The sequence below is a fragment of the Zonotrichia leucophrys genome, chromosome 4, assembly GCF_028769735.1.
Source record: "Zonotrichia leucophrys gambelii isolate GWCS_2022_RI chromosome 4, RI_Zleu_2.0, whole genome shotgun sequence".
Classification (NCBI taxonomy): domain Eukaryota; kingdom Metazoa; phylum Chordata; class Aves; order Passeriformes; family Passerellidae; genus Zonotrichia; species Zonotrichia leucophrys.
In genome coordinates, this window is record NC_088173.1 from 44,291,533 (window position 1) to 44,318,754 (window position 27,222).

Consider the following 27,222-nt stretch of genomic DNA (forward strand, 5'->3'; position numbering starts at 1 on the left):
TCCCCTGGTCACCCCTTCACCAGGAGGCAGATCCTCGAGTATCCCAATTTGCAATGTTTCCTGAACAAACTGACAGCTTTATGCTGAGGCATAGGGCTTTTTCCCAAGAGGCTCAGCCAACTTGGAGAGAATTTTGCTTCAATTGACAATGCAACTACTCAGTTCGCATGACTTGATCTATTTTTTTTTTTTGTCCATTATGTTTAACAGTGAGCTTCCCACGTAAAATTAACAAAAAAAAAAAAAAACCCTCTGAGCACCTGTAAAATGAACAAGCAGAAGAAGAGATTACCAATTCTATTTCTAATCCTTTCCAGGTAGAATTTTTAAGAAATTTTGGAACACTGTAGATAAAACAACTCTAGGCTGACCCTATTTTGACCTACTTCCTCTAAAGTTCTGCATGTATCAGCTCCTGTAGTCTTATCTGGTAAGTTTTTGTGGTGTTTCCTAAGAACAAAATATATTTTAACTTCCTGTATTAAGTGCTGTCAACTTACTTCAGTATAAAAATGTGTTTGTCTACTTAGAGCTGTCATACACTGATAATGTTACTTAAGTGAGTTCCCTTAATGTAACTTTTCAAGGTACCAGCCTTGTCCAATTCTGCCTGCAGAGACAACTAGACAACTTTCACTCACAAATCAGCAGAACTTGAGTTTAATTAAGGGTTTCATTTCCTTATCTAGTACTGATCTGCTGCATGGTGACAGAAGCTGTGCCCTCCCAAAGCCTTCACCCTGTCCTAGCTCGTTGACTAGGCTACACTCTGTGTAACAATCAGCCAAACCCCATCAGTGACTGCTCCTCAGAGTGCAGTAACTTGCCTTCAGCGTTTTGCTTTTAAGCTCTAGAGTTTTGCTCACATTTATTCACACTGACAATGCTGTTTAGTTATGACCTTGTAAGCTAGGTATGAGCAAAGCTGGCAGAGCAGGGAACTTTGCAAAGCAGCCCCCTCTTCACAGGTCTGCACAGACTTTTAGGAGTGGATGTTAGTATTATAGTTGGATGTAGTTAGTAGTGTAGTAGTGGATATTATTCAGCAGAAACAATGGCATGGAGGTGTGTCAACCCTTCTCACTTCCCTAGGATTTTATCAGAACTAATGTCGAAACATGACACAAGCTCTCTGGCACCTAAGCTGAGGTTAGTCTAAATGTTCATTTCGACTGTCCTGAATGTTAATCCCTGGTCATGACTAAACAGACACTGTGTAAATGTCCAGAGAAAATAAATTGGAGTAGTTGCCTATGCTGAAAGCATAAGAAGGAGGTATGACAGTCTGTGCTAGAACTCATAACTTTTTTTTTTTTAACACTAAAAAACATAGAATAAGTGCTCGGCTCTCCTGGGGTTCAGTGCAAAAGTAACAGGATAGCAGCCAAATAGTCTCACACTTGGAGAGATCAATGTAGTTGAGGCTCCTGCATCCCCTCCTCAGCAGTTCTGGGCTGTCGTTTTGCTCAGGGGTTTTAATTGCTGGGTTGCTACCACTTCTGAAGACAATGTTTTTTCTGAACAAAAATTGTTCAGCAATATTCACAGAGGGTTTCACAACTGCACCTTTGACTCTGTACTTTGAGCAATACTGCTGCATGTTTGTGACCTATCTCCTTTTCATCTGGTTCACAATTAGCTTTCCCCTTTAGATCAGTGTCTCTGAGTCTGTATTCTCTAGCTAACTTGAAAACTGAAATGAATTTATAACAGTGACTAAAAAGGAAAACTCTATTTCATGTTCAATTAGATCTACTTATCAGTGCTATAATGTTATGAGAATGAATTGCCACAATCACTACACACCCCTGCAAAGAAAAGTATTAAATACAACATACCAAATATCCTATTAATACTGCCACTACACATGCACTACAAAAAAAAGCCCCCACACACACACAAGATCCAAACCAACCAGAAACCCTACTATGGATGCTTCCATCCGTGCTCTGTGGGAAAAGCCGAGTGTTGACATGTCTGGTGGCCGGGCTGTAAATAAAGCCTGAGCCAACTCAGGAGCTCAGTCTACAGAAGCAGACCGTGCATGTAAGCTGTTGAATAGTGTGCATCAGTTTGCTTTTCCTGTCACTGCTGTTACCTTGAAACAGTGTGCTGCCATTCTGTATGTTTGGTCCTGTTCTACAGCTGAGATATGCCAAAATCTGGGATTTTTACAGCCGGGCTTTTTCCAAGTATCAGAAGCAGCGGGACTGAGGCTTGTGCAAACACCATCAGGCATATCTTATCAGAAAAGCCTCCCTCCCTGCTGACACAGAAGTGAAGGTGCTTTAAAGTTCTGGGAGGTTTGGATGCAGCAGGCTGGCACTGCTGCTAGCCAGAGACTGCCCAAAACCACCTTGGGTAATGGGACACCATACAGCTTACGTTAACCTTCCATGTGTGTGAGATTTTCAATACTAAAGGGAATACCACATGGCCTGCCCTGTCTTTTCAGGAGAACAACTGTCAATGCATCCAAAGATGGATTAATTTTCTAAAGAAAGTTCAAGGAAGATTCTGGAACTACATTTAAGTAACAAGGAAAATAAGTTGCTGCATTACAGCATTCACAAAAACCACACTGCTCAAAGGAAGTGATAAATTCGTGACTGTGTAGTATCCTGTATGTGAGTAGTTTCCTCTTGTTATTTAAAAAAAGAAAAGGAAAGGGAAATGAATGACAGTGGGCTCTCTCAGAAAAAGGATTTCATTATTGCTTTTGACTTCTGCCAGTAAGCCTGTTTGCACTGCCTGTTTGTGCTGCCTACATGCAGCAGCAGCACTGTTAACCCTGCATAAAAGATACAGCCTTCAGTCTAAAATGAGACAAATAAATTTTGTGTTCACAACCACAGGTGTCACACAGTTGAAACAGTGTCAAACCACTGATCACAACCAAAATGTTTCTCTTTGATCCCTTCCTGCAAATCATGGTAATCAGCTGAATGGCCTCATCTCACCGACAGGAGTTTCTCATGCCATGCTGAAAACTGGAACTGAGTCTTACCACTTATTGGGATAACAAGGGGTTAAACTCATGGATTTAAAATGCTTCTCTGTAAGTAAAGGTTAATTCCTAAATTGCACTTATTCCCCAGATTTTAAGCGGTTGTTTGTTCTCAAGTCTCCCAGAGTAACAGTCTCCATTTTTTCCAGACTAAACCCAAAGCAGTCATTTATCAGAGCATCCCCCAAACTTCGCACATGAACTCCCCTCTCCTTGTGAAGAGTCCTCAAATTGCACACGAGGTGTGAGCATGAATAACTGCAGGAGGCGCAAGCAGTGCTCATTTACAGAACTGCCTCTCTAAGGTAATGAGGAAGGAACTTCATCTACTGCAATTGCTGCTTTAGGAACCAGTTCTGCCTGGGAGTGGGACTGGAGAGTATGCTCTAATCTTGAGGAAAGGTAAAACTTATTGCCTGGTACTCACAGAATTGATTATCCCCTTAAGTGCTTGGAATCCTCCAGTGACAGGGAAGACTTGCTCTTTCACGTCAGCAATTCTTTCCAGCTTTGGAGAGAAAATGCATGCAAACACATGAATCATCTGGCAAACTAAATTCCTCACAGTGCTTTACACCCTTAAAATTTAAATGGATGTCTAAAAGCAACCCTCATCAATTCTGAGAAGAGAGGGAAACTTTAGAGCTCTCTCACAGCTAAGAGTTTTCTGAACTGTAGGACTTAGCACAGCTGACTGCAGCTAACAAAATGCTGGCTAGTCATTGTGGCAAGCATGACACTGAAGAAGCTTTTCAGGGCCTGCATCTTGGCAGTGATTTTGTACCTTTGTCCAGAACTACCTCCCCTGTTTGCTCTGCTTATTATTTCACTAAAAACCCTTTCTCTGCATCTTCTGCAGGAAGGAGCCTTTCGTGTACCTCTCCTTGAAGCCACTTTGACCGAACAGGAGTAGCTACAGTGTTCACTGGGACACAGCAACTCTGGAACAGCTTCCCAGTGAAGGACATGAATCCCACCTTCTTTTCCTTATCCCAAGACTGTAACATATACACTGCTTGAATCTTGTCTACAGCTCCTCTGTTCATGTGATCAGTACCCTGACCTGGTTGCCATTCCAGTGAGAGGGGCTTGCCTGCACCCTCTCGTTGGCAGCTCCCAGCTAACAAGGGTATTTCCAACGGGTCTCCTTGGCAGTGAGCACGACACCCACACATTCTATTTACGTCTACGTACACATCCGAGTGTGCTTCCTGAGCCAGAGAAGACATTACGCTGCCTAATGTAAGTAAAATTAAATTTCTGTACTACTTAACATTAACTCTGTAAAACTCTGGCTTGAGGTACTGCCTAGGACTCTGTAATAGTTAGGGTCTTATTCTTACCTGTTCCTGTTCAAAATCCAGGACACCGACACAGTAAACTCTCGCTCCCAGCTCTCTGGATTTCCTTGCCTGTAGCATCATAGAACAGAGCAATAAGCATTTTTTTATTCAACAAGGCAGCACCCAAACTCTGCAGAGCATGACATTTCTGGCTCATGCTCACCTCCTTCTCTGCATACAGGGGAATCTGTCCATCCAGCTTGCCATCAGTCAGCGCAATGATGATACTAGAGAACCTTGAGGCTCCTTGCTTCGCAATTTGCGCGTTGGCCTGAAAACAACAAAATTAATTATCCACCTTAAAATTACATCCAAACCTTTAACCATGATGCATCTTCTAAGCATCTAATGCAACATCTCTCTCATGACAATCCTCTGCCTCCCTTGAACTCACTAACAGCAGGGAAACCCTCACTGGTCCCTTCCAGCCACCATTGAGCCCATCTCCAAAGCACTGGGGTCACTGACCCATCAACCCTTGCCAACACGCATTTCTTCCAGGACAGATCTCTTCAAATCCACTGCCAGAATTTCCTTTGCTACCCCCCAGACTTCAAACACAGTCAGTAGGTTCCAAGAGACTAAAAAAATGGCTTAAAACATTTTTTTTTTTTAATGTAGCAACAAAATTCCCTTTGCCCAGCTTTTCATTGCACACATCCTGGTTACAAACATGGTTCTACAGTCACAGGGGAACTGACTTGTCTGTAACAGTCAAAGCTTAGATGCTCACCTTCAGGGCCAGGGCTTTCATCAAAACTGCATTATTTGACCAAAGAAGAATATAAGTGGCTGGGAACTCTAATTAAGACAGCCCAAAATGAGGAGCATTTGTCTCTGGGTTGCTGCTGCACGTGGCTGTTTACAGTGTCACTGGGATGCTGGCTGAGCTCTGAGATCCACCCCACAGACCCCTGCTCCCTGAGAAGGAGCGAGTCAGGCAAATTCCACACGGCAGATTGCTGTGATGGCCAGTCATCCTCTGCATTGGGTTTGCAGAGTGTCTGGGCAACCCTGGGACCACTCAGGCAACCAGACAGATTTGAGCATAACAGACTGATAAAACATAAATCTATTTATGTTACAGGTTGTTACCCAAAGAGTGAGAACAGAGGATGTGTTGATTGCAAGAAGATGAGTAAAACCTACCTGCTTTAGTCCTTCATGTATGTATGTCTCACCTGCTGGTGTCACCTCCTCCAGATCCTTTAGACCTTTCTTGATTTTCTCTCTGTGAACGAAAAAAAGGTAAGAGCCTGCTTGTGCGACCTGAAGTGTGAAAAGGGTGTAATTTATCAATTGAAAAAAGGTATTTGTCTTCAAGGAGAATTGAAATGAAAAGCTGTAAATTAGAGCCTTTAGCTAGGATCCCACGTGGAGGCAGACTGTGTTCATGACAGAAGTGGTGCTGTGGGAACAGGCATTTCAGACCTATCTAACACAATATGCTTCAGTGAGTCAAAAAGCTGGAATCAAGGAAAATGTCCAGGCAGAGCAGATATTGCAAAGAGATGGCAAAGCCTCAGCATAGCCCAATGGAAATTCTGTTGCATTAGGTCTATTTTGCTACTTTAAACCAACTTTGCTTCTAATAACACTGCAGTCAAAGAAGAAATCCCCTAAAACAGTGGTTCTATTTCAGCAGAAATCTTCCAGACTGATATGTACAAATTTATCACATAGAACTGAACTTCAATAATTAAAGCCTTTGCCCTGAAGAAAATATCAATAGGCAAACACAGCATTTGCAAGATACTTTTTGTTCCCATGGGAAAAGAGCAAGATTGAGGACAGATTTAAATTTTGACGGTTACAACCTTTTCATGTGGCCTTTCATAAGACATCCCACACAGGTTCACAGCTCACTTAGATTTAACGGGAGAATGCATCTGCACCATGATTTTTCATGAGCAGTACAGCAGATCCACCTGCAAGATGCTCACTAACTATGGGGCTGAAAGGGGAGAAGTTGACAGACTGCACCACAGGAATTATTTCCAGTGAAATCAGCTCAACTGGCAGGAACAAAGGCAGAGAGACTACTGAAAGAATCAAATCCAGAGGGTCTTCATTCTTCTGCAAACACAGTTTCAGCCAAGTCCATGAAAAGTCATGCTAGGGAAGGATGAGCAAAAACTAAGAAGGGGCAAAATTTGGGCCAGAATATATAGAACACTGTGACAAATCTAGGTGAGAAAGAGGAACCCAGCAGGGGTGAGGAGATGGAGGGAAAATACATTGCGGGATGCGTGAAAGCTTTCCTTAGGCCAGACCAAATGAGAAAGAATGCATATGCCACACTGCCTGAATGCCACCCACTCGTCATTTGTTCCACGGATGGGCTTCCTCTATGTTTAGCAGCTCTGTTCCAAAGTACAATCCATAGCTGGAATAAGCTCCCCGTCACAGGATCCACTGATACGATCACAGAGGGGAGGGAGTAGAAGAGATATGTGGCATTGAATGTATGGAAGGGAACAAGTTATGTAAGATAATACAATCTGTTTGATCCAAATATTTTACATTCAGCATCTATAGAAACAACTTGCAAGTGATTATGTACGAACGCAGATTATAAACCACAGAGTTGGTGCTTGCCAGAAATGAGTGGCAGCACATCACAGGCGTTAGTGCTCTGCTGCCAAGAAACAAGCAGCAACTCAAGTCCCAGTTTTCTGAAACAGATTTCATTTTGCAAAAATAGCTTTCGTACAATCAGTTCGGTTTTATTTATCTGCAATGTCTTGTGACCCGGTCGCGCAGCAATCTCTGGTGCTGCCAGGCCTCTGCCTACAAGGGGTTCCAGGAAAATCTTTGGCAGTATGAGCTCTTTTAGCTGTGTTTAATCAGGCACCATCTCTTGCCCTCAGGGCACAGCTGCACTAGACAGACCCAGCCAGATGTCAGCTAGCTCCCGGCTTTCTCCAAGCTGGTCAAGTGCAAGCGGGTGCTGGTCTGTATGTCAGAATGCCAGTGTGGATGCAGGATTTGGGGCCCCAGAACCAACAGGAGAGGTAGGCTCCATCACTCTAAACCCCACCCCTGGCTGGTTTGAAGGCCAGGCACGGGGGCTCGTGCCTGCCTGCACTGTCCTGATAATGAATGGGACTCAGCAGTCAACCAGCCACAGCAGCCAGGACCCCCATTCCTGCTCCTCAGTGCTCTCACCACTTCCCTTTCTCTAGTTTCTGTAAGGCTGCTTGGTGGCCACGGAAGTCCCCAGGGAAGTTCTGGTTGTATAACTCATCTGTACCATGACAGCAGAGCCCTCAGCCTGGGTGCCTGGACATCCCACGCCACAGCTCAGGAACACTAACAAAGGCTAAGGGCCACTGGCTTTGTGGGGCAAGTCAGAAAAGGAACGGAGGTGGAAGAGGCAAAACAAAGCCAGCAACTTGCAGCCTGTCTGTGTTTGGGCTGAATAAGTACAAATTTAATATCTTTTTACCCACTCAGCATATGTGCTGCAGCCCATTTCTGTGTTTAAGCACAGGCACAACTAATTTTTAATAGCTACCCCGTCTGTTCTCTCTCTAAGCTGTGTAACTGCCTCAGACAGTTCCTCCAGCAGCAGCCAGGCACCACAGCTGCTAATATCCACGCTGATTCCAGAATGGGTGTTCTTAGCTCCTCTGAGTGGAGGACAGCACTCTGTATGTCTCTTCCATGTTGCATTCCACCTATTGAAGTGCTGGAATCTTGAATTATCTCAATGTGATGAGCATATGAGTGCTGGCAGGAGATGGTGGCTCTTACTGAGCATGTATTTCTGGTGAGAAATGAGGCTGTGTGCTGCAAGGCAACGGGCTCATCCCTAACAAAGGAGGGCAAACAAAACAGGTACTTGGGGTTTGCTGCTAAGAAGGACGTGCAGTAAACAGGAAAACACACACACGTGTCAGTGAAACCGAGAGGGGAAGTGTTCTTTGACAAAAAGAGGGATGGCTCCATCTCTGATGAGGCAAGCTGTTGTAGTGGTGCAAGAAAACCCTGCATGGAGCCTCCCCAGATGTATCATTTGGAAGAGGCTTATGCCTTCTAGGCCTCTTAAATATTACAAAGGGCCGATTCACTTAAAATAATTAGTCTGCTTCAAACCTGAGGCCTCCTGCGCGGGCTCCAGATGAAAACCACGTCAGTGGCCAGCTCTGCTGTACTTGATACACACACAGCAGAACACTCTCTGCAGATGAGTCTGTTCTGGCAAGCTGCCTTGGACCCACGCGCAGGGGCAGCTCACGTGACCGAGGCCCCAAATGCGTTCATGTCTTACACATCCCTGTGAAACCAGGAGCAGTCAGCTGGACTAGGGACAAGGGATAGTTGGTCATGTAACCAGGTATTCAAGTGTCCTACTTTTTCCCCTTCACTAACACCATCTCTGTTTATCTCCAGCAGGAGTTTCACCCAGGCAGAGGCAGCAGGGCTCGTCCTGGCTGCTGGCACCGGTCAGGGCTGCCAAAGCCGGCTCACAGAAACCTGGACTGCTGCTGGCCAGGACAGCTGGCCAAAAGAGAACAAAGGCAACATCATGCCAGCTGTATGGTATTCCTGAAGGTATCCACCGTCCCAAACCATGTGCTTCCCGGCAGCCAGCCCTGAAGGTGAGTGCATCAATCTTTGTTTACCACTTCCTGCACAGTTTCCAGCTCAACTTCACAAATGTGTGCGTTTCAAATAGGCTTTAACCAGTGTGAGAAGGCTGTTCCACCTGGGTGCTGCTGTTATTCTATGGATTTATTGTAGCACTGTGTGTACTGTGATTAACAATGAGTTCTCTTTACAGAGTTAGTCACAGCACTGCCCACACTCACAAAATATTAGGGAATTTGGGGGCTTTGGTGCTATGCTGTGGCTTTCTTTGTATCCACAGCTTTATTGTGCAGTAAACCCAGCAAGAATATTGTGCAAACAATCAGAAGCCTAAGGCTTTCCAAACAAAAATTTCTGCCCTACTTTGATCTAACTGCTGGGAAGAAATTGTGGTTTCCTGACATTTGGGAATTAGCAAGAAAGCCAGGGCAAAAACATGCCTGCAAGTCCAAAGTGCACGTAACAAACCAAGGCCATAATATCCCATAATAACCCTCACAAACATCGATCCCCAGAACTGTAGTGTGCTTAGTTAGCATCCTCATCTTCTGTTGGGAACAATGGGGGCCAGACAGTCTCAGCACTTTTCCTCTGCTGACTTCTTTAATATCTAAAAGGATAGCTGCTCCAATTGTATCTGTCTGTCCTCACCTGTGTACATATGGTCACAGTCACCAGTCTCCTCCTCCCTTCTCCTTGTCATTCCCCCTGAACAAGAATGGTGGCACTTTGTTTCCCCTGACACACACACAAGAGCTTCGGCCAAGCCCCTCAAGGGAGCCCACTGGATCTGCAGAGGTTCTTCCTGTGATTTGCACAAGAAAAGCACAATTCCGTCCCTGGCTCCAAGCGTGCCGGCAATGAAAAAGGCGCTTGTGTCCCGGTGGCGGGCTTCCAGCACCCTGCCCAGCATTTCCAGTGGTCTGTGTGCTATCAGTGCTGCCTCTCAGGCCTGATAAGGAACAGGCCACTGACAGCCCACTGAAATGGAGAGAAAGGACCTCATTGACTTCAGCAGGCCTCAGAACAGGCTCAAGTGTCCTCTCCTGACCCCTCTCCAGCCATCTGGAAAAATGACTTATAAGCTTCTCTCTGCCCACAGAAAGCAGATCCAATATCCCAGTCCGGATGGGGGGAAGTGGCTGTTTTCATGTCAGGCCACTCTATAAATGCTAAAACAAGAGGGGCTGAGAACTGAGTTTTTAGACATCTCAGATATCAGCTACATTTCTGCCTGTTGCCAGCAGCAGGTCTTTTCGGGAGGTCTCATACTGTTGTTATGTATTGTTTAAAACAAACCCACAGCAGAGCTAACTAACTACACCACACCAACTACAGCTCCCTACTAACAGGAGCAGAAAGGATGGACCACCTTACTTCCACCCTGCCACATGTTTGTGGAGTGACTCCTAAATGGCTTATCCACAGGTTCAAAACCCAGAAGAGTGTGCACGGCGGCAGCTTCTGGACGAAAGGGAGAGAGCAGAGGTCATGTTGGTTTTGAGAAAGCTGAGAGGACACCAAAGGACTCTTGACAGCAGTGCCACTGTCCTCTGCTGAGAGCACTCGTTCCACACAACCATCTCCCAGTTTCTGTGAGTTCGGTAATTATTTTTACAATATTTTCTTCTCTGCCTGTTTCTCCTCCTTCTATTTCCCCCCACCCATCCTTAAGATATCCTAGCTGCAAATCCTCACTTGCTTTAGAAATCAGAGTGAGCAGCCTTGAATTCCATCCCCTGAAAGTTCAGGCACACGTGTACATCACCGCAGTGTCAGGAAGGTCTCACACCCTTCAAGTGGCACCAACCCCACTGTCTAAAACAAGCCCTGAAGTTGAGATTAGGAAATACAAAACAAAATACCTACCTTATGGGAGAATATGAGAAACATTTTTTACCATTTTATGCTTCTCCTAGACATGAAAAAATCCTGATAACCATTCTATGGAGGCTGCTTTACAAAAACAAATGGAAGAATCATTCTCACGCTGTGCCAAGTGAGATGCAGAGTCACACAGAGATGAAAATATTAGTGCTAATTTTTCTGCAAAGCAGTGGCAGAAGTAACATCAAGGATTTGTTTCCCATCATTCCTCTCCTTCCTTTTTTATGAGGCTCTCCAGGGATATGGCCACAAAATTAAATCAGCTCTGCAGGGTGGCTCCATGACTGGCCAGCACTTAGAGGTATCGGTCGTTGTTGTGTTCCTGTGACTGCTGCTCTGATTCAGTAAGGGCAGAGGCAGGAGGGGGAGAATTAAGAAAGCAGAGCACTGACCTGTCTCCAGTTAGCGGCATAATGACATGCGCCTGGGTGGAAAACACGATAAACGACAGCCTCATCTTGGGGCTGGGGAAAGGGAAAGAAGGCAAAAACACATTTCAGAGAAACACACAGATGCACAGCCTTTCATTCACTTGTTCAGGTCTCATCCATGTGACCTTTACCCTCCAGCCTCCTAGGAATACACTTTTGAACTACAAACCCAAAATGAGAGGAGCTGAAGCATTTTTGCCCATTACTGTCTCCCACATGACAAGTCTCTGCTGATGTGCCCACCCCACACACAATTCCCTTTGGAATTGCCAGGGCCACTGGTATAACACCAAGGCAGGGACACCACTCAGTTCCCTCCTGCTCCCCTGGGTACTGACCAGACACATGTCCCATCTTTGAAACTGACCCTGCCAATTTACCCTTTTCTTTCAGGATGACACAATGCCAATTTCCAACTCCGCTTTTTATGTTTATCAAATCCTCCCGGTGCCCACTGACTGCCTTAGCCCTGAGAAAGCATGCAGGGCCTTCCAGAGTGAGACTGGGCTTGTTCCTACGACCAGAGAGCTGTGAGACTTGAAAACTTCTTCCCTAAAAGCATCCAGAGAAATGTCATGGTAAAAAGCAATGCTGTACAAACTGCTTTTATTAAGGAATTCAATCTCTTTTTTCTTCCATTTATTTTTAAGAAGGTCACCTGTCTCTGCACAAGGTTGCAGGGAATCATATCTAATTAGCAGTGGAAAGCACTTAGGAGTTGCCAGCTGCTCTGGAGGCCCAAGACAGGAATTTTCCCAAGGTAAGCTGTAACATCTCTCCTGCATGATTTTACATTTTATTCATCACAATTTGAATATATTCACTAACTTGGTAATTTACTGTACATGAGAATCACCATTAATTAATCAGGTTACAGTTAGTAAGAACTTAACACTTGAAAAGCTGAATGACCATATGTTTTCAGTCCACTGATGTCACTGATGCAGCTTAAAACTATTGACATCAAGGGAATGTAAGTACTTTTTTTTCTTTTTTTTCTTCTTTTTTTTTTTTTTGGTGTAATTCCAGACAAAACAACAAAACAATTTTCAAAAGTTTCTGTCACCACCTGGACAGAATTTTTATATAAGTTTACAGAAGATTTGTTTTCGACAAGATGACAATAAGCTATATTTACCTATAAAAGCCTAACTGGATCATCCTTTTCTTAGCAAGCCAAGATTACAACTGCACTCTGCACTGGGTTTTCCTCAGCAAACCTACCACACCAGCTCTCCCTTTGTGTGTGGTGAGGGATTCGTTCAGTTTATTCTGGGTTTTGTGGTAAGGTTTTTTAAAGCAAAGCACTGCAATCCTCAGCTGTTTGTACAGAGCAGTCAGCCAGGATTTGCAGCAGCTATTTCAAGAGGAGCTGGGCTTGCCCGACAACACTGCTGACAGTAACAAAGTTGATTATAAGTAAGTACAACAAAGGCGCTGTTACATGGCATGGGCTTCCTCTGCGTTTGAGCTTTAACATTGCTCCCTTCCTTTTGACCTGCACTATATATTACCGCATATGTTTACATGTGTTCAAGATTGTTTCTTTATACAGATCTCCAAACACAGAATTTGAGCAGTACTCCATCAGAAACTAGGCACACGGTATATTGAAAATCAAGTTTAACAAAAACTTCAAATCACATCTGAGAGTCATTTAAGAAAGTGAGTATTTAAAGGCACATATTGTCACCTTTTTGCTCAGTTCCAAGCACAAGAAAATAAAGTAAAAGTTTTCAATATTTTCGAGCACTCTGGGTCTTAGAAGCCAAACTTTTAATGTGTTTGAGGAACACATCCCCTGAGCTTGCAAAAACACGGGGACCAGGGGTAGGGGGGTGTTTAACACAGCCCAGAATCACTCCAGCACCACCTCGGCTGTCACAAGCAGCACCACGCACCTCACAAATCTTTCTGTCAGCTGATTTACAAAATCAAATATCTCTCGCCAGTTCGTCGCCACGCTCCCGGACCTACAAGGGAAAACCAGAGCACATCAGCGGCCTGATCCGGGCTGACATTTCGGAAGAAACTGACCATATTCGCGGTGCCAGACATCTCACTGCTAAGTTCGTCGCTCGGGCCCCGCTCCCCCCTTGCCCTGAGGGCGCCCACGGCCGCCGAACTTCCCCACAAAAGCCCGGCCGCCGCGGCGGGGCAGATGCTGCCGCCGCTCGCTTCCCCAACGCCTCCGGCTGCAAACGCACCTCCGCTGGGGGAACTTCCAGGGGGCCCCTCTGCACAGCCCCTCAGAGAGGTCCCGGCAGGATTCCCGAACTTCCCTCACGACGCCGTTCCCGCCGAGCCCCTCGCGATGCTCTTCCCGCCGTTCTCCCTCACGGCGCCCCCCCCCTCGCGCGCGCGCGGCCCCTCACAGCCGCCCCCCCTCCCCGCGCGCGCGGCCCCTCAGCCCCACGCAGCGCCCGAACAAAAGCGGCGGCGCCGCCGCCCCGATGGCGGCGATTCCTCCATCCCCGCCCGCGTCTCGCCTCGCCGCTTACTTGTCCAAGACGAAGTACATATCGAAGGCTCCGTGGCACGACGGCTCGCCCGCAGCCGGCGCGGCGCCGGCGGGCAGCGGCGGCAACAGCAGCGGCAGCAGCAGCAAGGGCACGGCCCCGGCCATGGAGGCTGCGGGGAGCGCAGGCGGGCGCTGCCGTCCTGCCGCTCGCCGGAGTGGCCGCCCCTCGCCGCCGCCACCGCGGCTCGCCCGGCCCGGCCCGGCCCGGCCCTCCCTCCCCACAGCAGCGGCAGCGGCGGGCGGCTGGGGCGGGGGACAGGGCGGGCGGGCTCGCACCGCCCCCGCTCGCCCGGCCCCTGCGTCCCCCTTGCGTCCCGTCAGCCGCGTCACTCTGGTCCGCGGTGCTGCCGGCGTTGCACGTGTGCCAGGGAGTGAGCCCCAAATAAATTTAATGTCCTGGGGGTTGGGGATTGCACCAACACCTCAGAGTTGGGATTTTGAAACAAACAAAAAAAGCCCCGTCCTAACAGTGATCATGTGTCTCCCACAGGCTGCGGACGTGAATCAGACTGCAAAAAGGATCTTGCTTTTCGCTCCGCAGGAGGAGATGGGGAAGTCGGAGTCATCCTGCTGGAGAGTTTTCCTCTCATCTCACTTCAGCCCCATTCCTGCTGTCTCTGGACGGCTTGCTGTAGCCGCAGCACTCTGACCTGACACATCCGTGTCACGGTGCCTTCTCCACGCCAATCCCAACACCAAGCCAAACCTCCCTATGATGCAAGCTGGAAACTTTACCAAAGCCCGTGGACCAGCAGTGGATAATGTCAGCCAGAGATCTGGCTCACGGAGTTCTTAGTGCCTTTGAGCTAGCAAGGCCAAAGGGTAAGCAAGCAGTGTTTTACAGTCTCCGTGGATACACAAAACATGGGAGATTAAGGGCAGAGCAGCCTGGGCTTTGCCAGAGACCCAGCCAAAAGAAAGGCCGAGCAGAGGCTTGTGAGACAACAGAGGAAGCTTGGTGAGCTTGCCAAAACCAGCTGCACTCCAGCTTTCCAAGCTGCATGAGTCCACCCCAAGCCCCAGGAGCACTCGCCTTGCCTGGGAGTACGTGTCATGTTATCCAGATGTTGGGAATCTTGCTTCAAGCGCATGTGACCCCGTGTGTTTGGAACAAGCTTCCACTGCCAGTTCACTCTTTACTTGTTTCCAAGTGTGTGAATTCCTCTTTTAGCCTGTGGTTTCTGCTGAAGAAGCAGATAAATCATGGCTATTTTGCTGGAATGGCTGGATGAGAGGGAGGTAGGCATGTAGGACTTACAGGGCAATGGCTCATGGCTGTTTGGCTTCATTCGCACAAAGGTTGCAGCCTCCTTTCCCAGTTCCCAGAACTTGTTTGCTGATGCCTGGCTCTCTCCCAACCCTCTTCCAGTGCCACAGTGCTGCACAGCCCATCAGGACAGGCATTCCTCCCTATGTGCACACAAGCCCTCAGGAAAGCAGCCTCCTGAGCTGATATCTTCATGATATCCCAGGAACCAGATGGGGCATCAGCAGCTTGCCAATGCCAAAACAAGACATATTGTAGCAGCAGGAGGGGACCTTGGCTCTTGGCTGCACCAAGGGACCCAGGCCAGCTGCAGACCTCTGCCCCGACCCCATCTGGAGCAGGCACAGCTTGTTCTCACTCCCCATCCTGCTCTTCTGGAATCCAGTTCACTTGCACAAGGACCTCCTTTACACTGGCTCCTTGTGCCTGGAGGCTGGGACAGCAGGGAAACCAGGGATCCAGGGAGAAACTTCCCTCAGTGATGGAAAACAGAACTCTTAAAAAAATACAGCTACAAAGTAACCCAGCCCTAGAAGCAGAAGTATTGACGTGGATGGTCGATGTGCAAATGAACTCAAGTTCACTGCCAAGATTTACTGCAGAGAAAAGTAGTAAACAGAGCAGCTTACAGCACCTTTGGGGTTATACAGTTCCCTTCTTCATCTCCAGCACTTGCAGATGATTTCTCCACATGTTGTCCTTTAACTTCCACCCACTCCCACCTTCTTTTTGGCCCAGGCTGGTTGGGAAGACCTCAGGCAAACAGTGCCAGGCGAACTTGTATCTGGGATGAGCAAGTTGCCCTTGCTGTAACCTGGCTGTGAGCCTGGCCCTGCCTGTGGGTCCCCAGGAATGCTGCAGCACCAGGGTGGGGCCTGCAGGGGAAACCCTTCAGCGCTGTGCTGGGATGACCTCGGGACTGGAGTCAAGCAGTGGTTTGGTGGCCGCACAGGCTGCCTTTTGCATAGACTACAGAGGGTCAGGAGGGCTTCGTTGCTTGTTAAATCCAGCTCAGGTCCAGGACACCTCTGCCGAACAGCTGTGAGCCAGCCTGCTTTGTTCAGGATGCTCAGTGATTGCCAACATTTGGAAAAATGAAACTTGGGTTTGTCTGTGAGTGCAGCTGCCATGCTGATTAATTAAATCCCCTTTCTGACTTAGGTCTGGGATTGCCCTTCTGCCACATGATCCAAGGGCAACATGGAATGGGACAGCTCCACAGCCAGCCCTTCCAGACACCCTGAGCTGTGCAAACCCAAGAACAGGGGATGATGATGATGGTGGTGATCCTTGAGCCACGGCAGCTCACAGGAAAATATTTTTCTTCTTCTCTCACAGGATATGAACCACACATGGAAGTCTCATGCTTTGTAAAAGGAAAGAGAAACCAGAGGGGCTCCAGCAGTTATACAAGATGCAGGAGCTGTTTGAGAGCTGCCTCCTGAAGGATTAGCTACAAATCCTTGTTCCCTTCACAGCTGTAGCCTTGTGTCTGTGTGCATCCTGTAAAGCAGCGTAGAAATGAATAAATAAAAAGGACAGCATTAAGTAACACAGGAACTCTCGTGTCCATGTGGTACTGCCTGCATCATCCAGATGGAAAGTATCTGTCTAGACAAATCTGGGAATTATGCAAGCTCGGAATTCCTGAATAGCTCTTCCTTTCCAACATCATGAAGCATTTGCAGTGCCCACCGAAAATACAGAAATACAGGGGAGAAAGAAACCCTTCAATCCCAGCAGCCAGGAAACCTAAACACTGGGAGTATGTTGGATGAGAGAAGGTCTAAGTGGAGGAATATGGAGCAGTGTCCCTGCTATGTGCAGGCTGACTCATCCCCGAGGAGCCAGGATGGTCCCTGGTGCTCACTCCTGTCTCAGCAGAAGCAGAGGAGGCTCCCTTGAGCTTCTTGTGGTTCTCTGCTGCCTGATGCCCTGGACAAGGCACAGAGCTGCTTGTTTCCACTTTTCCAGAGCTGTTTGTTTCCACGGTGCTCAGGCAAGCAGAAGGAATGAAAACAAAGAGGCAAAGATGGGCTGTCCAGTGCAAACCACAACAGCATAAAAATAAATCACTCCGCCTGGGAGAGCCAAAAAGAAAGCAGGACAGAAAACATGGAAATCCCATTCTGGCCCGGGAGCTGCTGCTGGCTCTGAGCAACACCCAGGGATCACTGGGGCTGGGAGCTCAGCACAACTCTAGAGTTGCAGTGACCCTTTTTGGTGTTCTTGGGAAACAACGGCCCGGCCAGAGACAGAAGAATGGAGCAGCCAGGAACTCTGCCTGCAGAGCAGTGTAACGCAGGGCAGGGATGAGCCAATTCTCAATATTGTGGAGAAAAGTCATTTTTTAAAAAGCACAGGTCGTGATCCAGCAGTCATCCAGTTTGTGGCAGTTTTATCACTGACTCCAGGGAGGCAGGTTCAAACCTTCCAAGGTGCATCCAAACAGAAACGTCCCTTGTGGTCAATTTGGGGTCACACTGGAGGAAAAGGGGCTGATGTTTGTCCATCTACCCTGGCCCCTTCAGTGCTGCAGAGGAGAGTGAGAGAGAGCATTGTGTCAGTCCTGTCCTCCCAGGCCCAGGAGAGAAAGAGTAAAGAGCAACTGGGAGCCTGAGAGATAAAACAACGGCTTGTACCACTGTTTGGGGGCAATCAGGGCAATATTTATGCAGGGCCAGGGGGCTGCAGCAGGACATCACATCATGCCTGAGCCACCGTTGGATCAGCAGCCCGGAAAGCAGATGTGCCAATTTCCTGTCCTTGATGATGATGGGCCCTAATTACGCCAGAGCTGTGGCAATGTCCTTTCTTGTGTATGACCCCTAATTTGGTTTCATGAAGTCGTCTGTGCCAGGTTCTTCCGGCTGCAAGGCTCGGGCGAGTGACAGTCACGAAGAGCCCTGTGCTCTGTGTGCCCAAACACCTGGCCCGTGCTTTGAACCAACAAAATTCAACTGGGAACAAACAAAATTCAGGCAACTCACTGGGAGCTGGGTCAGTTGCTTGGCTTGACTTACCTCTTGCAGGTTATCATGCCTGCTGTGTGTTGGGGGGAGCATTCCAAGACAGGTGCAGGCACTCAGCAGAGACCAGCACATGAGAGGCTGTTCACTTGTAGGGGGATGAATTTTGGAACTGGGGGGAAAAACACTCCTTTGTTTTTCCACCAGGGAGATTCCCTTGCTGGCATTGCTGCTGATGCTTTTTCAACTTTTCACCATTCCTTTCCATGGTTTATGACAGTTTATTTGGGGCTTTTATTCAATTTTTTCCCCCATTTTCTGTCCCACTCATAATTTGAGGAGTTCCCCAATTTTGAAGATTGCTAGCAGAGCGTATTTTTTTAGTTTATGTATTTAAACAGAGGCTTCTATAGGTTTGGGAGAGGATTTTTGGATGGCATTGTGGGAGGTTTTTCAACTTTTTTCTTATGTGACATTTTGAAGTAGCTTCTTAGGGTTTATAATTTTTATTTTTTCATCCCTTCTTTTCCTCAGGAGCTCTTTGTGGAATTAGATTTGTCTTTTCATGTAGATCCTGCTGTGTATGGGTGGGGTCACTGCTCCTGAGCCCAGCTGCATCCTCCAGGAGCTGTTTGTTGTTCCCTGATTGTGGGACTCTGATTATTGTTTATTGATTATTGTGCTGATTACCAGCAGCTCCCATCTCTGGGATGCCCAAGCCTGGGCATCACCCGGGCTTGCTGCTGCTGCTGGAAGAGGATGGTGCTTGGGTGTTTGGCACAGAGGCGCCGTGGAGGTTTGCAGGGCAGTGAGAGGAAGAGGAGGGACTGCTCCCAGGACATCAGGGATGCACAGCAGGGGCTTGGTAGCCACGTGGCACCTGTTACTCCCTATGGCCCACATGGGGATGGAACCCACAACCCTGGCATTTTAAGCACCAGGCTCTCAAGAAGTGAGCTAATTTGGTGTTAGCTCTCTTCAGGGTTTTAAGGCCTGACTAGATTTTTGATCTGGTCTGGGGCTGGCCCTGCTTTGAGCAGGAGGTAAACCCGTCCGAGGTACTTTCCAACCTGACTGGGTGATTTTCCTTCTTGCTTACAGCCCCTGTGCTTGGCTGCAACACCGTTCCTCTGCCCTGTGTAATCTCAGGTTAGTGAAGATTTGTACACCAAACTCCACGTCTAGAGGATGTGCTTGGGGAAGCACCACTTAGAGGAGGTAGGATGGGGTTTCCATTGCAGTCAGCTCCTGGTTCTGCTGCTGTCACACCGCAGGGCAGGAAGGGTGTGTGTGGGGGTGTTTGCTGGCTGACTCACGGCCCTGCCTGGTTATTCACCAGCCAGATCATGCCGCTGACTTGGCATGCATCAGCCTTGCCCTGTTCATGTGAGCTGCTCCCCAGGCTGCCTGGATGACAAGTGTTTCTGATCACCAGTGTAACTGTGCTGGCCTTAAGACAGGAGTGATGTGGCTGGGATGTGTCTTATCTGACTGATGTTTACATCTGTGTGACTCTGAATTACCTTTTCCTCAATTTCTCCACATGTAAGAAGTTTACCTTATATGCACTCATGTCCTGTTGTCTGCCATACAATGTTTTATTCTTTTTTCTTCTTCCTGTGTCTGGGCAGTTAAGATGGGCAGAGGTGGAGCAGTGCTGACTGGATTGCAGGCTTCATATTCTGCAGTGCCATTGGCAGAGCAACAAATGCTACAAGAGCAGGAAGGGTCGTGTCCCTTCCCCCAGGGACAAGCTGGTGAAGCAGCTTGGCAAGGACCTCGTATGTTTTCATGGATCAGCTTAGCAGGGTGCAGAAGATGGTGTGCTTGGCACTGATTTTGAGGAACAGGTAGAGTTACCTGGCAATAGCCACAGAAAGAGAGCTGGGGTAGGATTTTCATGGTCCTGTTGAATTCTTGTGCCTGTAAGAAAGCCTTTTAAAGGAAATGTTTTGCTCAGCAAAGCTAACCAAGAAGCAGAATGGTACAATGGTACCATGGCACCATAGCCCAAGACACCTGTAGTGACACATGTTGAGCAGGAAGGACCTTCAGTCCCTGCTGAATATATGCAAAGACTGGTTTACTTCCTTGGAAAACTCATTTCCTGAGTTGGAGACAGTGATGAGTCGGTGTGCATTCACCTGGGCAGCTCATCTTGTTGCACAGACAAGCCACGATGCATAGGCTTCTCAGTAGCTCCCTGCCAGCCCTGTGCTCTTCCCCTTCCTCTACTCAGGGGCACTTACTTGTTTTGCTTGCTATTCCAGGGTCTTGTGCTCCTGCCCTAGCAAGAACTGTTGGAAGCAGCTGCACTTCAGAGAATGAACCAGAGTCACTGTGAGCTTGGAAAGGTACTTCAGTGCACAGAGACCAAAAGAAATGGGAGATGGTGTCAGCTGCAGTGAGTGAGCAGATGTTCCATGTTATGGAACCAGGCTGGTGCTCTGCCATGAGAATTATGCCCTTAGAAATCAAGTTTACTTGGGAACTCAGTGTGCCAGCAATGCTTGTCCCCCTCAGGATTTGCAATCTCAGCCTGTGTTCTCAGCACTTTCCCTGTTACCTGGGTGCTGGCTCAGGCTGGAAGCATGGGAAATGGTGGTCAGTTGTCCACAGTTTGTCTGGGAGAGGTGAGCAATGTGCTTGTTGTACTCAGCATGTTTTGTCCCATTTGTTTTGGAGCTGCTTTGCAGGCACTGAGTGCAAGGTTGGCCACAGGCAGGAGTTACAGAGAGAGCACAGCTACTCTGAGCTAGAAACATGGCAACTGTTGATCAGTGCTGTCTGTGCTTATCTGCAGGAAGTAAGGAATAGCCCCCATAAATCCTGTCCCATAAATCAAACCCTCCTGAGCTCAGCTCTTATGAGCCACATCACAGATCTTGGATGAGCAGCAGGGAAAGGTGCAGGTGAGTCACCAGCAGGGAGGGAGTCAACACCTTGCTGCCTCAGGGGAGCTTTTTGCATACACAAAGATCAGCCTGCTTTGTCCTTGTCTTCAGGCTCACCATACACACTTTCCCAGATGGGCAGGTGACATTAGTGCAAGGCATGTCCCTGGATGTGCACATTAGTATAACATGTGTGAGTGGGAATGCTAAGGGAGGCTGATGTTGTCTGAGGAATCAGCAGGAGATATCCAAGTCCCTTAGAGATTGCTAGCCAGTGTGGGCACGTGTTAGCAAGGCTGAGTGGCCACAGGCACTGGTGCCTTGCAGCCAGAGCAGCAAACCTTGGGGGTTAATATTCCCTTTTCCAGTTTCACTTTTATTGGAGTATAACCCTTTACTGGAACTGGGATCCAGCATAAAAATAATGGCAATTTTCTCGGGGGCCTTGGCTGTGGTCCTTCCCCCGTCCTGCCTTACAGAAATAATGTGCCATCTCTGCTGCCCTGTGGTGACAGTTCCCATCCTCAGGTGGAGATTTTAGGGGTGTGCAAGAAGGCTCAACTTTCTGTGCCTCGTTTGTAAAGTTCCTAGGCATCCTGAATAAGATGCACAACAAGAATCACAAAACAGAACACTGAAAACACCAAAATAAAACCCAAGCAAAACAGGCTAAAACCCCCTCCAAACCAGTTTTTCAGCCTCTGTGCTGAGGGAATTTTCATTCAGCATCTTGTAGGCAGTGTTTCATGTCTTGCAGAATGAAAGTTACTGAATGTAACTCATCAAGGCAGAATGCTGTTATATAATTTAGAAGCTCATTAGAGATCATAATCACAGTGACAGACGTTGGTGGGAAGTAAGGAACCATCACAAAGAAAAATAGAGAGCTGTTTGTCATGAGGGTACTAGATCATATGGGGGCAACATTTTCTGGGATATCTAAGGGATTCGATTATTACTTGGAGGTTTCCATCTAGATTTCTTAGTGTATAAATTGCTTGGAAAATAAGACTGAAGCACTCAAATATTGAAAGGCCTTTTCAAGACTTTGCTTGCAAGAGCCATAAATTGAAATGGTGTCTGCCAACCCATGTTGGAGCAGGGCATGCCCTTCTCTTGGGTGAGCTATGCATACCACAGCCTCTCTGAGTGTCAGATGCTGTGGGATGGGAGCTGGCTCTGAGGTGGGAGAGCTGTGCCTGGGTAAGGAGCAGTGGAAGCAGCTGAATTGTGCAGGTAGCTTGAGCGTGGGCTTGTGGCATGTGCTGCAGAGAAAAAGGCTTTTAAGGGTGACAAAAAGGTGTTATTTGGCCTGTTACTGGGGTGAGCATGAAATCATCACCAGATCTGGAGATGTGCACTCTTTCTTTGTGCCACCCACTTCCTCTGGGTTGCACCATCAGGGTTGAGACAGACTCTGCAGACCCTGTGCACGAGCAGTGACTCGGATGTGGCTGCCAGGGTGAGAGGCTCCATGGGGACGGAGCGGAAATCCTGGCCTGTCGGAAATCCTGGGTGGCAGGGCCACAGTAAGGGTTGAGCCCCCAACCCTAATGCTCCTGTGCAGTTTGGAAGGGCAGAGATGGAAAGAGAGGGCAGCCTTGGGAGGTGGAACTGCATGGCCTCAGTAGTGGAAGTAGGTTAACAGAATCATCACTGGCCTCCACTGGCATGTGGGCTCACTGGGGTGTGAAGTCACCTGATGGAAGCATTGCCCAATAACAGAAATCCCCTAGCAGAAAATGAGCTTTTGTTGCTGCAGTGCTGTTCTTCTGAGGTGTTCCATCTGCTTTACGAAGAGTGTCTGACTGAGCCCAGCAACGCTTCCGTGAGAACAGCATCTCTAGTGACAGCTTCCAGCTGTCTAGCAGATGAGAGCACCCAGGTGTCGTGGCAAACGGGGAGGGAATTACAACCATCCCATTTCACTGAGAGCGGGATGCTCCCGCAAGACAAAAAGGGACCACCTAGTTGGTCTGCTAGACAGCCGAATGTCCTTAAGCAGGCACTAAAAATGAGGGCGTGGAGCATGCTGTAAGCTCATACAAGGAAATATAAGAGAATAAGTCAAAATAGTTGGATTAATTATATCTTTGGAATGTGGGCTAGGCAATTTTAGACAGTTTCTCCAAATGATCTTTAAACTTTTGTGTTAAAAAGATGAGAACCCAGCAGGACCACCACGGAGCTCAGCGTGGCACAGCCGTCCCGACTCTCGGTGGCCCTGGCAGGGCAGGAGGGGCTGCCATGTGCCACGGGGCACGGAATGCAGGCAGAGCCCTGGGCTGGTGCTGTGGCACAGATGATCTCCATAAACTGTGATGACATTAATCTAATGTATGCGTTTTCCTACAAATGTGAATACCAACAAATACAAATCCCATGCAAATCAGGCGCTCGTGCAGTATGTGCAAGCAGCTGAACATCTGAGGACTCAAATATTATATCAGAAGTTGTTCACAGACATGCCCGTTCCAAAATTTGCTGTTACACTGCCCTTCTGTGTTCCCATGGGAACTCTCAGGTGAGGGAGAAATGTGCTCCCTGCTTCCCTTCAGCTAAAAGAAGTTTGTGAAGTAAAACCTGGCTTCCCTGCTGGATTCCTCCTCCTTCCCCAAGACTGCAGCTCCTTCAGATGCCCGGCTGCCAGGAAAGACTCTCCCAGCCCCTGTGGTTTCCCCTTGGGATGGGGGGAAAGGTGGATGTTAAGCATTCCTCAGAAAAGGAAGCGGTACCTTCTGCCAACTGGCAAGGAGCAAGTGCTGGCACCAACTGCAGGAGAGAAATTATTCACTCATTCTGCAGGAGTGCGCATTGGGAATCCCTCTTCCAGTCCTTGCCTGGCTCTTCCAGCTGTGCCTGCTGCAGCCCAGGTGCTTGAAGGGACCTGGGGGAGTGTGTCCCCAAGGGGCTGGGAAGCTTCCTGGGATGGTGTCTCTCGAGTGAGAAATCTTTGCATCTCTCAACCGAATGAAGAGGGAAGCTGAGAGCTTTGCCAGAGGCTGCAGGAAGGGAAGGAGGCAGTGAATTTACTGCCCCTCAGCCAGCACCATGGGGAATTCAGGCTGCCAGAGGAAAAGAAAAAGGTGGGAACAAGGGTGAAATGTGCCAGAACACCAAGTGTAAAACCCCTTAGTTCAGGTTTTGGGGTTGTTTTTGTTTTGTTTTTTTTTTAGTTGCTGCAGAAAGCAAGCAGTTTCAAAATGGTGCTGGATCTTGTAAAATGAAGTCTGATGGATTCAGCAGGGTTTGCAGAAACACCCCAGGAAGAACGGGGGAAGGTAACCCAGCAGCTCATATACAGGCAGTCAGAGGTGATGCCATCCAGGTGGAGGGACTGGGGTGCAGAGACATGGGCCTCAATGAAAACAAATAATAGGGGAGGCAGAAAGATGTGTTGTTGTAAATACCCAGTTGCTCAGGTTATTTTTTCCTCATGAAACTTTAGTGGCTTGTGCAATCAGGATGGGATTTAGGAGAGGTAGCAAGCCTGTCCAGGGGGTTATATCCCACATGGAGACTGTTCTCCCTTAAAAGGGGCCAGATTTTGTGGTGGCATAGGGAGATTGCTGAAGGGAGCTGTGAATGGCCCTGCCAGGAGAGGAGCCTGTCCTGGCAGTGGCAGTGGGTGCTTGCCTGGCTCCAGAAAGGGGAAGCCTCTGGAGCACAGGAATACAACTTGGAGGGGTGGTTGGGTTTTACCTGCTCATCCAGAGCTCATGGATATGATGAACAACATACCATGAAACCCCTTCCAGCTTTCCCCTTACTATCCCCTCTGTGCACTCAGCTGCTCAGAGGGTTCCAGAGGACTGCTGACTTCTGTGCTGAGAGAAAATAATCTGGTGTCTCTTAGGCAGTGGCAAATTGTGTGGGCTGAGATCACATTTACTCTTAGCCACAGCCTGCAAGTATTCCATGCATAGCCCCCCTTAATGAAAAGCCCCAACCTCTGCCAGCAGGTTAAGAGTTAGGGCCAGCAACCCCTGGCATGTCGATAAATCTTCTTCCTGAGCTCATCAAATCCCCAGCCTGCCTGTTCAAGAGAGATTCACAAGAGGCAATACCAGACTGACCTTTGTGCTGCCATAAATGCGGCCACACGTGAGCCAGCTCAATCAGCAGGCTCTTTTTTTTGGCTCCCTTCACTCAGGGTAGTTTGTCTCACCCGGCAGCTGCAGGATCACTGCAGCATCCTGGCAGCATGATGTGAGGTGCTTGCCTTTCTCTGTCCCCTCCTCTGTCAGCTCCTTCAGGTGGCTTTTCCCAGGCCTCCCCTTTTGGACCCTGTGGGACTGTTTTTCCCTCTCCCCATGACTGCCTGTCTTTCAAAATACTTTGTAATTTTGACAATGTTGATTTTTACTGCAGTAAGGGAAAAACGTGGCCTTTTTTGATGGCCAGATTGCATGTTTGTTTGTTCTTTTATTTTTGGCTTCTTAGAGCTTTTTGCCATTTTTCACTTTCTAATTGTCTCTTTTTCTAATCCAGGCACTTATGCTCAAAGCCAACATTTCTTATGGCAATTTTTTATCACCTGCTGGCTAGAACAGAATAGGGAAAAAAAGGATTCTGGCTAAAGGACCTACAAAAGTAGGATAACATAAAGGCTTGAAGGATTTGATATTTGAAGGATTTCTTCTGTGATAGAATAGAAAAGAACTGTTTAGAAGTGAAAGACCTGGCTGCAGGCAGAGGGTCTGGCTTAAGCTTTAGAACAGAGTATCTCTGTAACTTGAGGGGAGGAAAGTGGGATCCCAGTTTATGTCAAAGGGGGAAAAAACCTACCAAAAAGGAATTGCTTAGGCACCCAGATGGTTTGCAACTCAGGATAATGCCTTGGGGGCTGGCAGCAGACAGGAGGTAATGAGCAGGTCTGATGTGCAGGGGAAGTCAAGCAGAGGCGGTGGTGGGCACGGGACTCTGTTGAGGGAGGTTGTGCTTGCTGAAATGGGGTGCTGCAGTGCAAGACTGGCAAGGAAAGGAGCAGCACTGCTCGGTCTCTTGGGAAAAAGGCATCTGTGTGTCTTGAATAACACTGTCATGTCTGGAGATGGCTGAATTTTTTCAGGAGCCTGTAGGGTGACAGTATTTCGCTGAGACTGTGTGCAGGGAGTCCTGGGTTTGTTGTTGTTTTTAACATTAGGTAAGCAATAGACTGGAAAAGCCATGTGTTTCTTGGAGGCACTGGTATCTCTCCCCTCCTCCCAAGGTTTGCCTGGTCCCCTGGTGTTGCCCGGAGCTCTGGGGATGTCAGGAGCCATGCTTCCAAGGCAGGAGCGAACTGCAGAGTGACCTGTGAATGGGCTTACTCACTCCCACAATTTCAGCCTCTGTGGACACTGACAAGCCAAAAGACAGAGGCAATGGTGGCAACAGGTAATGTTAAAATGTTGTTTGTGAATGGGGAGGCTTAATGCTAAACAGCAACATTTTGGAATCCTTCAGCACAGCAAGATCCCAGGCAGAGATGACAAGCTTTTTCTGCAGATGAGAGGAGCACCAGGAGTAGCACTGTCAGAGGTAGGTCATGGAACTAGGTGTTGATTGCTGTGTACCTGCTGGTGCACAGCCAAGGCAGGAGGGAGGGCTTCTGCCTTGGCTATGGGGTCTGAAGCCTTTAGTGTTGCACAAGTGCTTCATGTGAGCCCTGTGCACTGCCCCGCCACCTTGGCATTGGTGCTGCCAGCCCTTCTGGGAGCAGCTGCTACCATGGACCATCCCCTTTGTCTGAGCCCTGGCTCACCAGGACCGATCCCAGCCCAGGTCAGAGTTTGGCAGCCACCATCCACCTTGGACCACGTGTCTGGAATTCTCTCTTTCCACCCCAGCTATTGTTTCTGAGGGCCTTTTCACAAAAGCTTTGTCCGCCCGCTTGCTTTGCAGTAGCCCCTGAGCAGGGCCAACCCACCCATGTTCCCTGGGAGGTTATTCCTGGCTGAACAAGCTTTGCTCCATGCAGCTGATCTGCTTAAGTGCACTTCCCTGCCTTGCTTTCATTCCACTAGTCAGGCTGCAGAGATAACGTCTGTCTTTGTTCTGATGCGAGACCCTTGCGTAGGTACACAATCTTCCCCATAGTGTGTGCTTCAAAATAGATAAAACGCCTTTTCTGAATTGCAGCTTAGATGGATTTTGATAGAGAGGATGGGGGAATCGTATACAGAAGGAAAAAATCTTTTAAAACGAGAACGGAAGCAAATATAGTTTAGTAGTATACTCGTTACAGAATGAACAGCATATTGTATGTGCTGTGTTAGAGGTATGTTATGAATAACAAAAGCACTGGAGCATTTACATATTTGTTTTC

The 27,222-nt window shown here is 48.0% G+C and overlaps 1 protein-coding gene and 3 long non-coding RNA genes across 5 annotated transcripts in view; 3 read left to right on the forward strand and 1 right to left on the reverse strand.

Moving 5' to 3' along the window:
- Positions 1-13,972, reverse strand: part of ANTXR2 (ANTXR cell adhesion molecule 2) — a 76,605-nt gene extending 62,633 nt beyond the window's left edge. The window contains exons 1-7 of one of the 2 annotated variants that reach the window (XM_064711524.1): positions 13,763-13,972; positions 13,163-13,234; positions 11,223-11,294; positions 5,500-5,581; positions 4,514-4,621; positions 4,351-4,419; positions 3,435-3,515 (exon numbers count right to left, since the gene is read on the reverse strand). In XM_064711524.1, the coding sequence (XP_064567594.1) occupies positions 3,435-3,515; positions 4,351-4,419; positions 4,514-4,621; positions 5,500-5,581; positions 11,223-11,294; positions 13,163-13,234; positions 13,763-13,887 (609 nt within the window). In that variant the 5' untranslated portion in view covers positions 13,888-13,972. Of the gene's footprint in view, positions 1-3,434; positions 3,516-4,350; positions 4,420-4,513; positions 4,622-5,499; positions 5,582-11,222; positions 11,295-13,162; positions 13,235-13,468; positions 13,535-13,762 lie in introns of those variants that run through there. The other variant, XM_064711525.1, reaches the window with a different exon arrangement.
- On the forward strand, positions 2,950-5,574 carry LOC135446938 (uncharacterized). The gene is made up of 4 exons (XR_010439940.1): positions 2,950-3,058; positions 3,157-3,312; positions 3,867-4,249; positions 5,438-5,574. It is a non-coding gene; the product is annotated as an uncharacterized LOC135446938 (long non-coding RNA).
- LOC135446940 (uncharacterized) lies at positions 8,750-11,963 on the forward strand. The gene is made up of 3 exons (XR_010439942.1): positions 8,750-8,954; positions 10,372-10,547; positions 11,655-11,963. It is a non-coding gene; the product is annotated as an uncharacterized LOC135446940 (long non-coding RNA).
- Positions 13,973-14,197: 225 nt separating the features above from the next.
- LOC135446941 (uncharacterized) lies at positions 14,198-16,603 on the forward strand. Its single transcript, XR_010439943.1, has 2 exons — positions 14,198-14,604; positions 16,388-16,603. It is a non-coding gene; the product is annotated as an uncharacterized LOC135446941 (long non-coding RNA).
- The last annotated feature ends 10,619 nt before the right edge of the window (positions 16,604-27,222 follow it).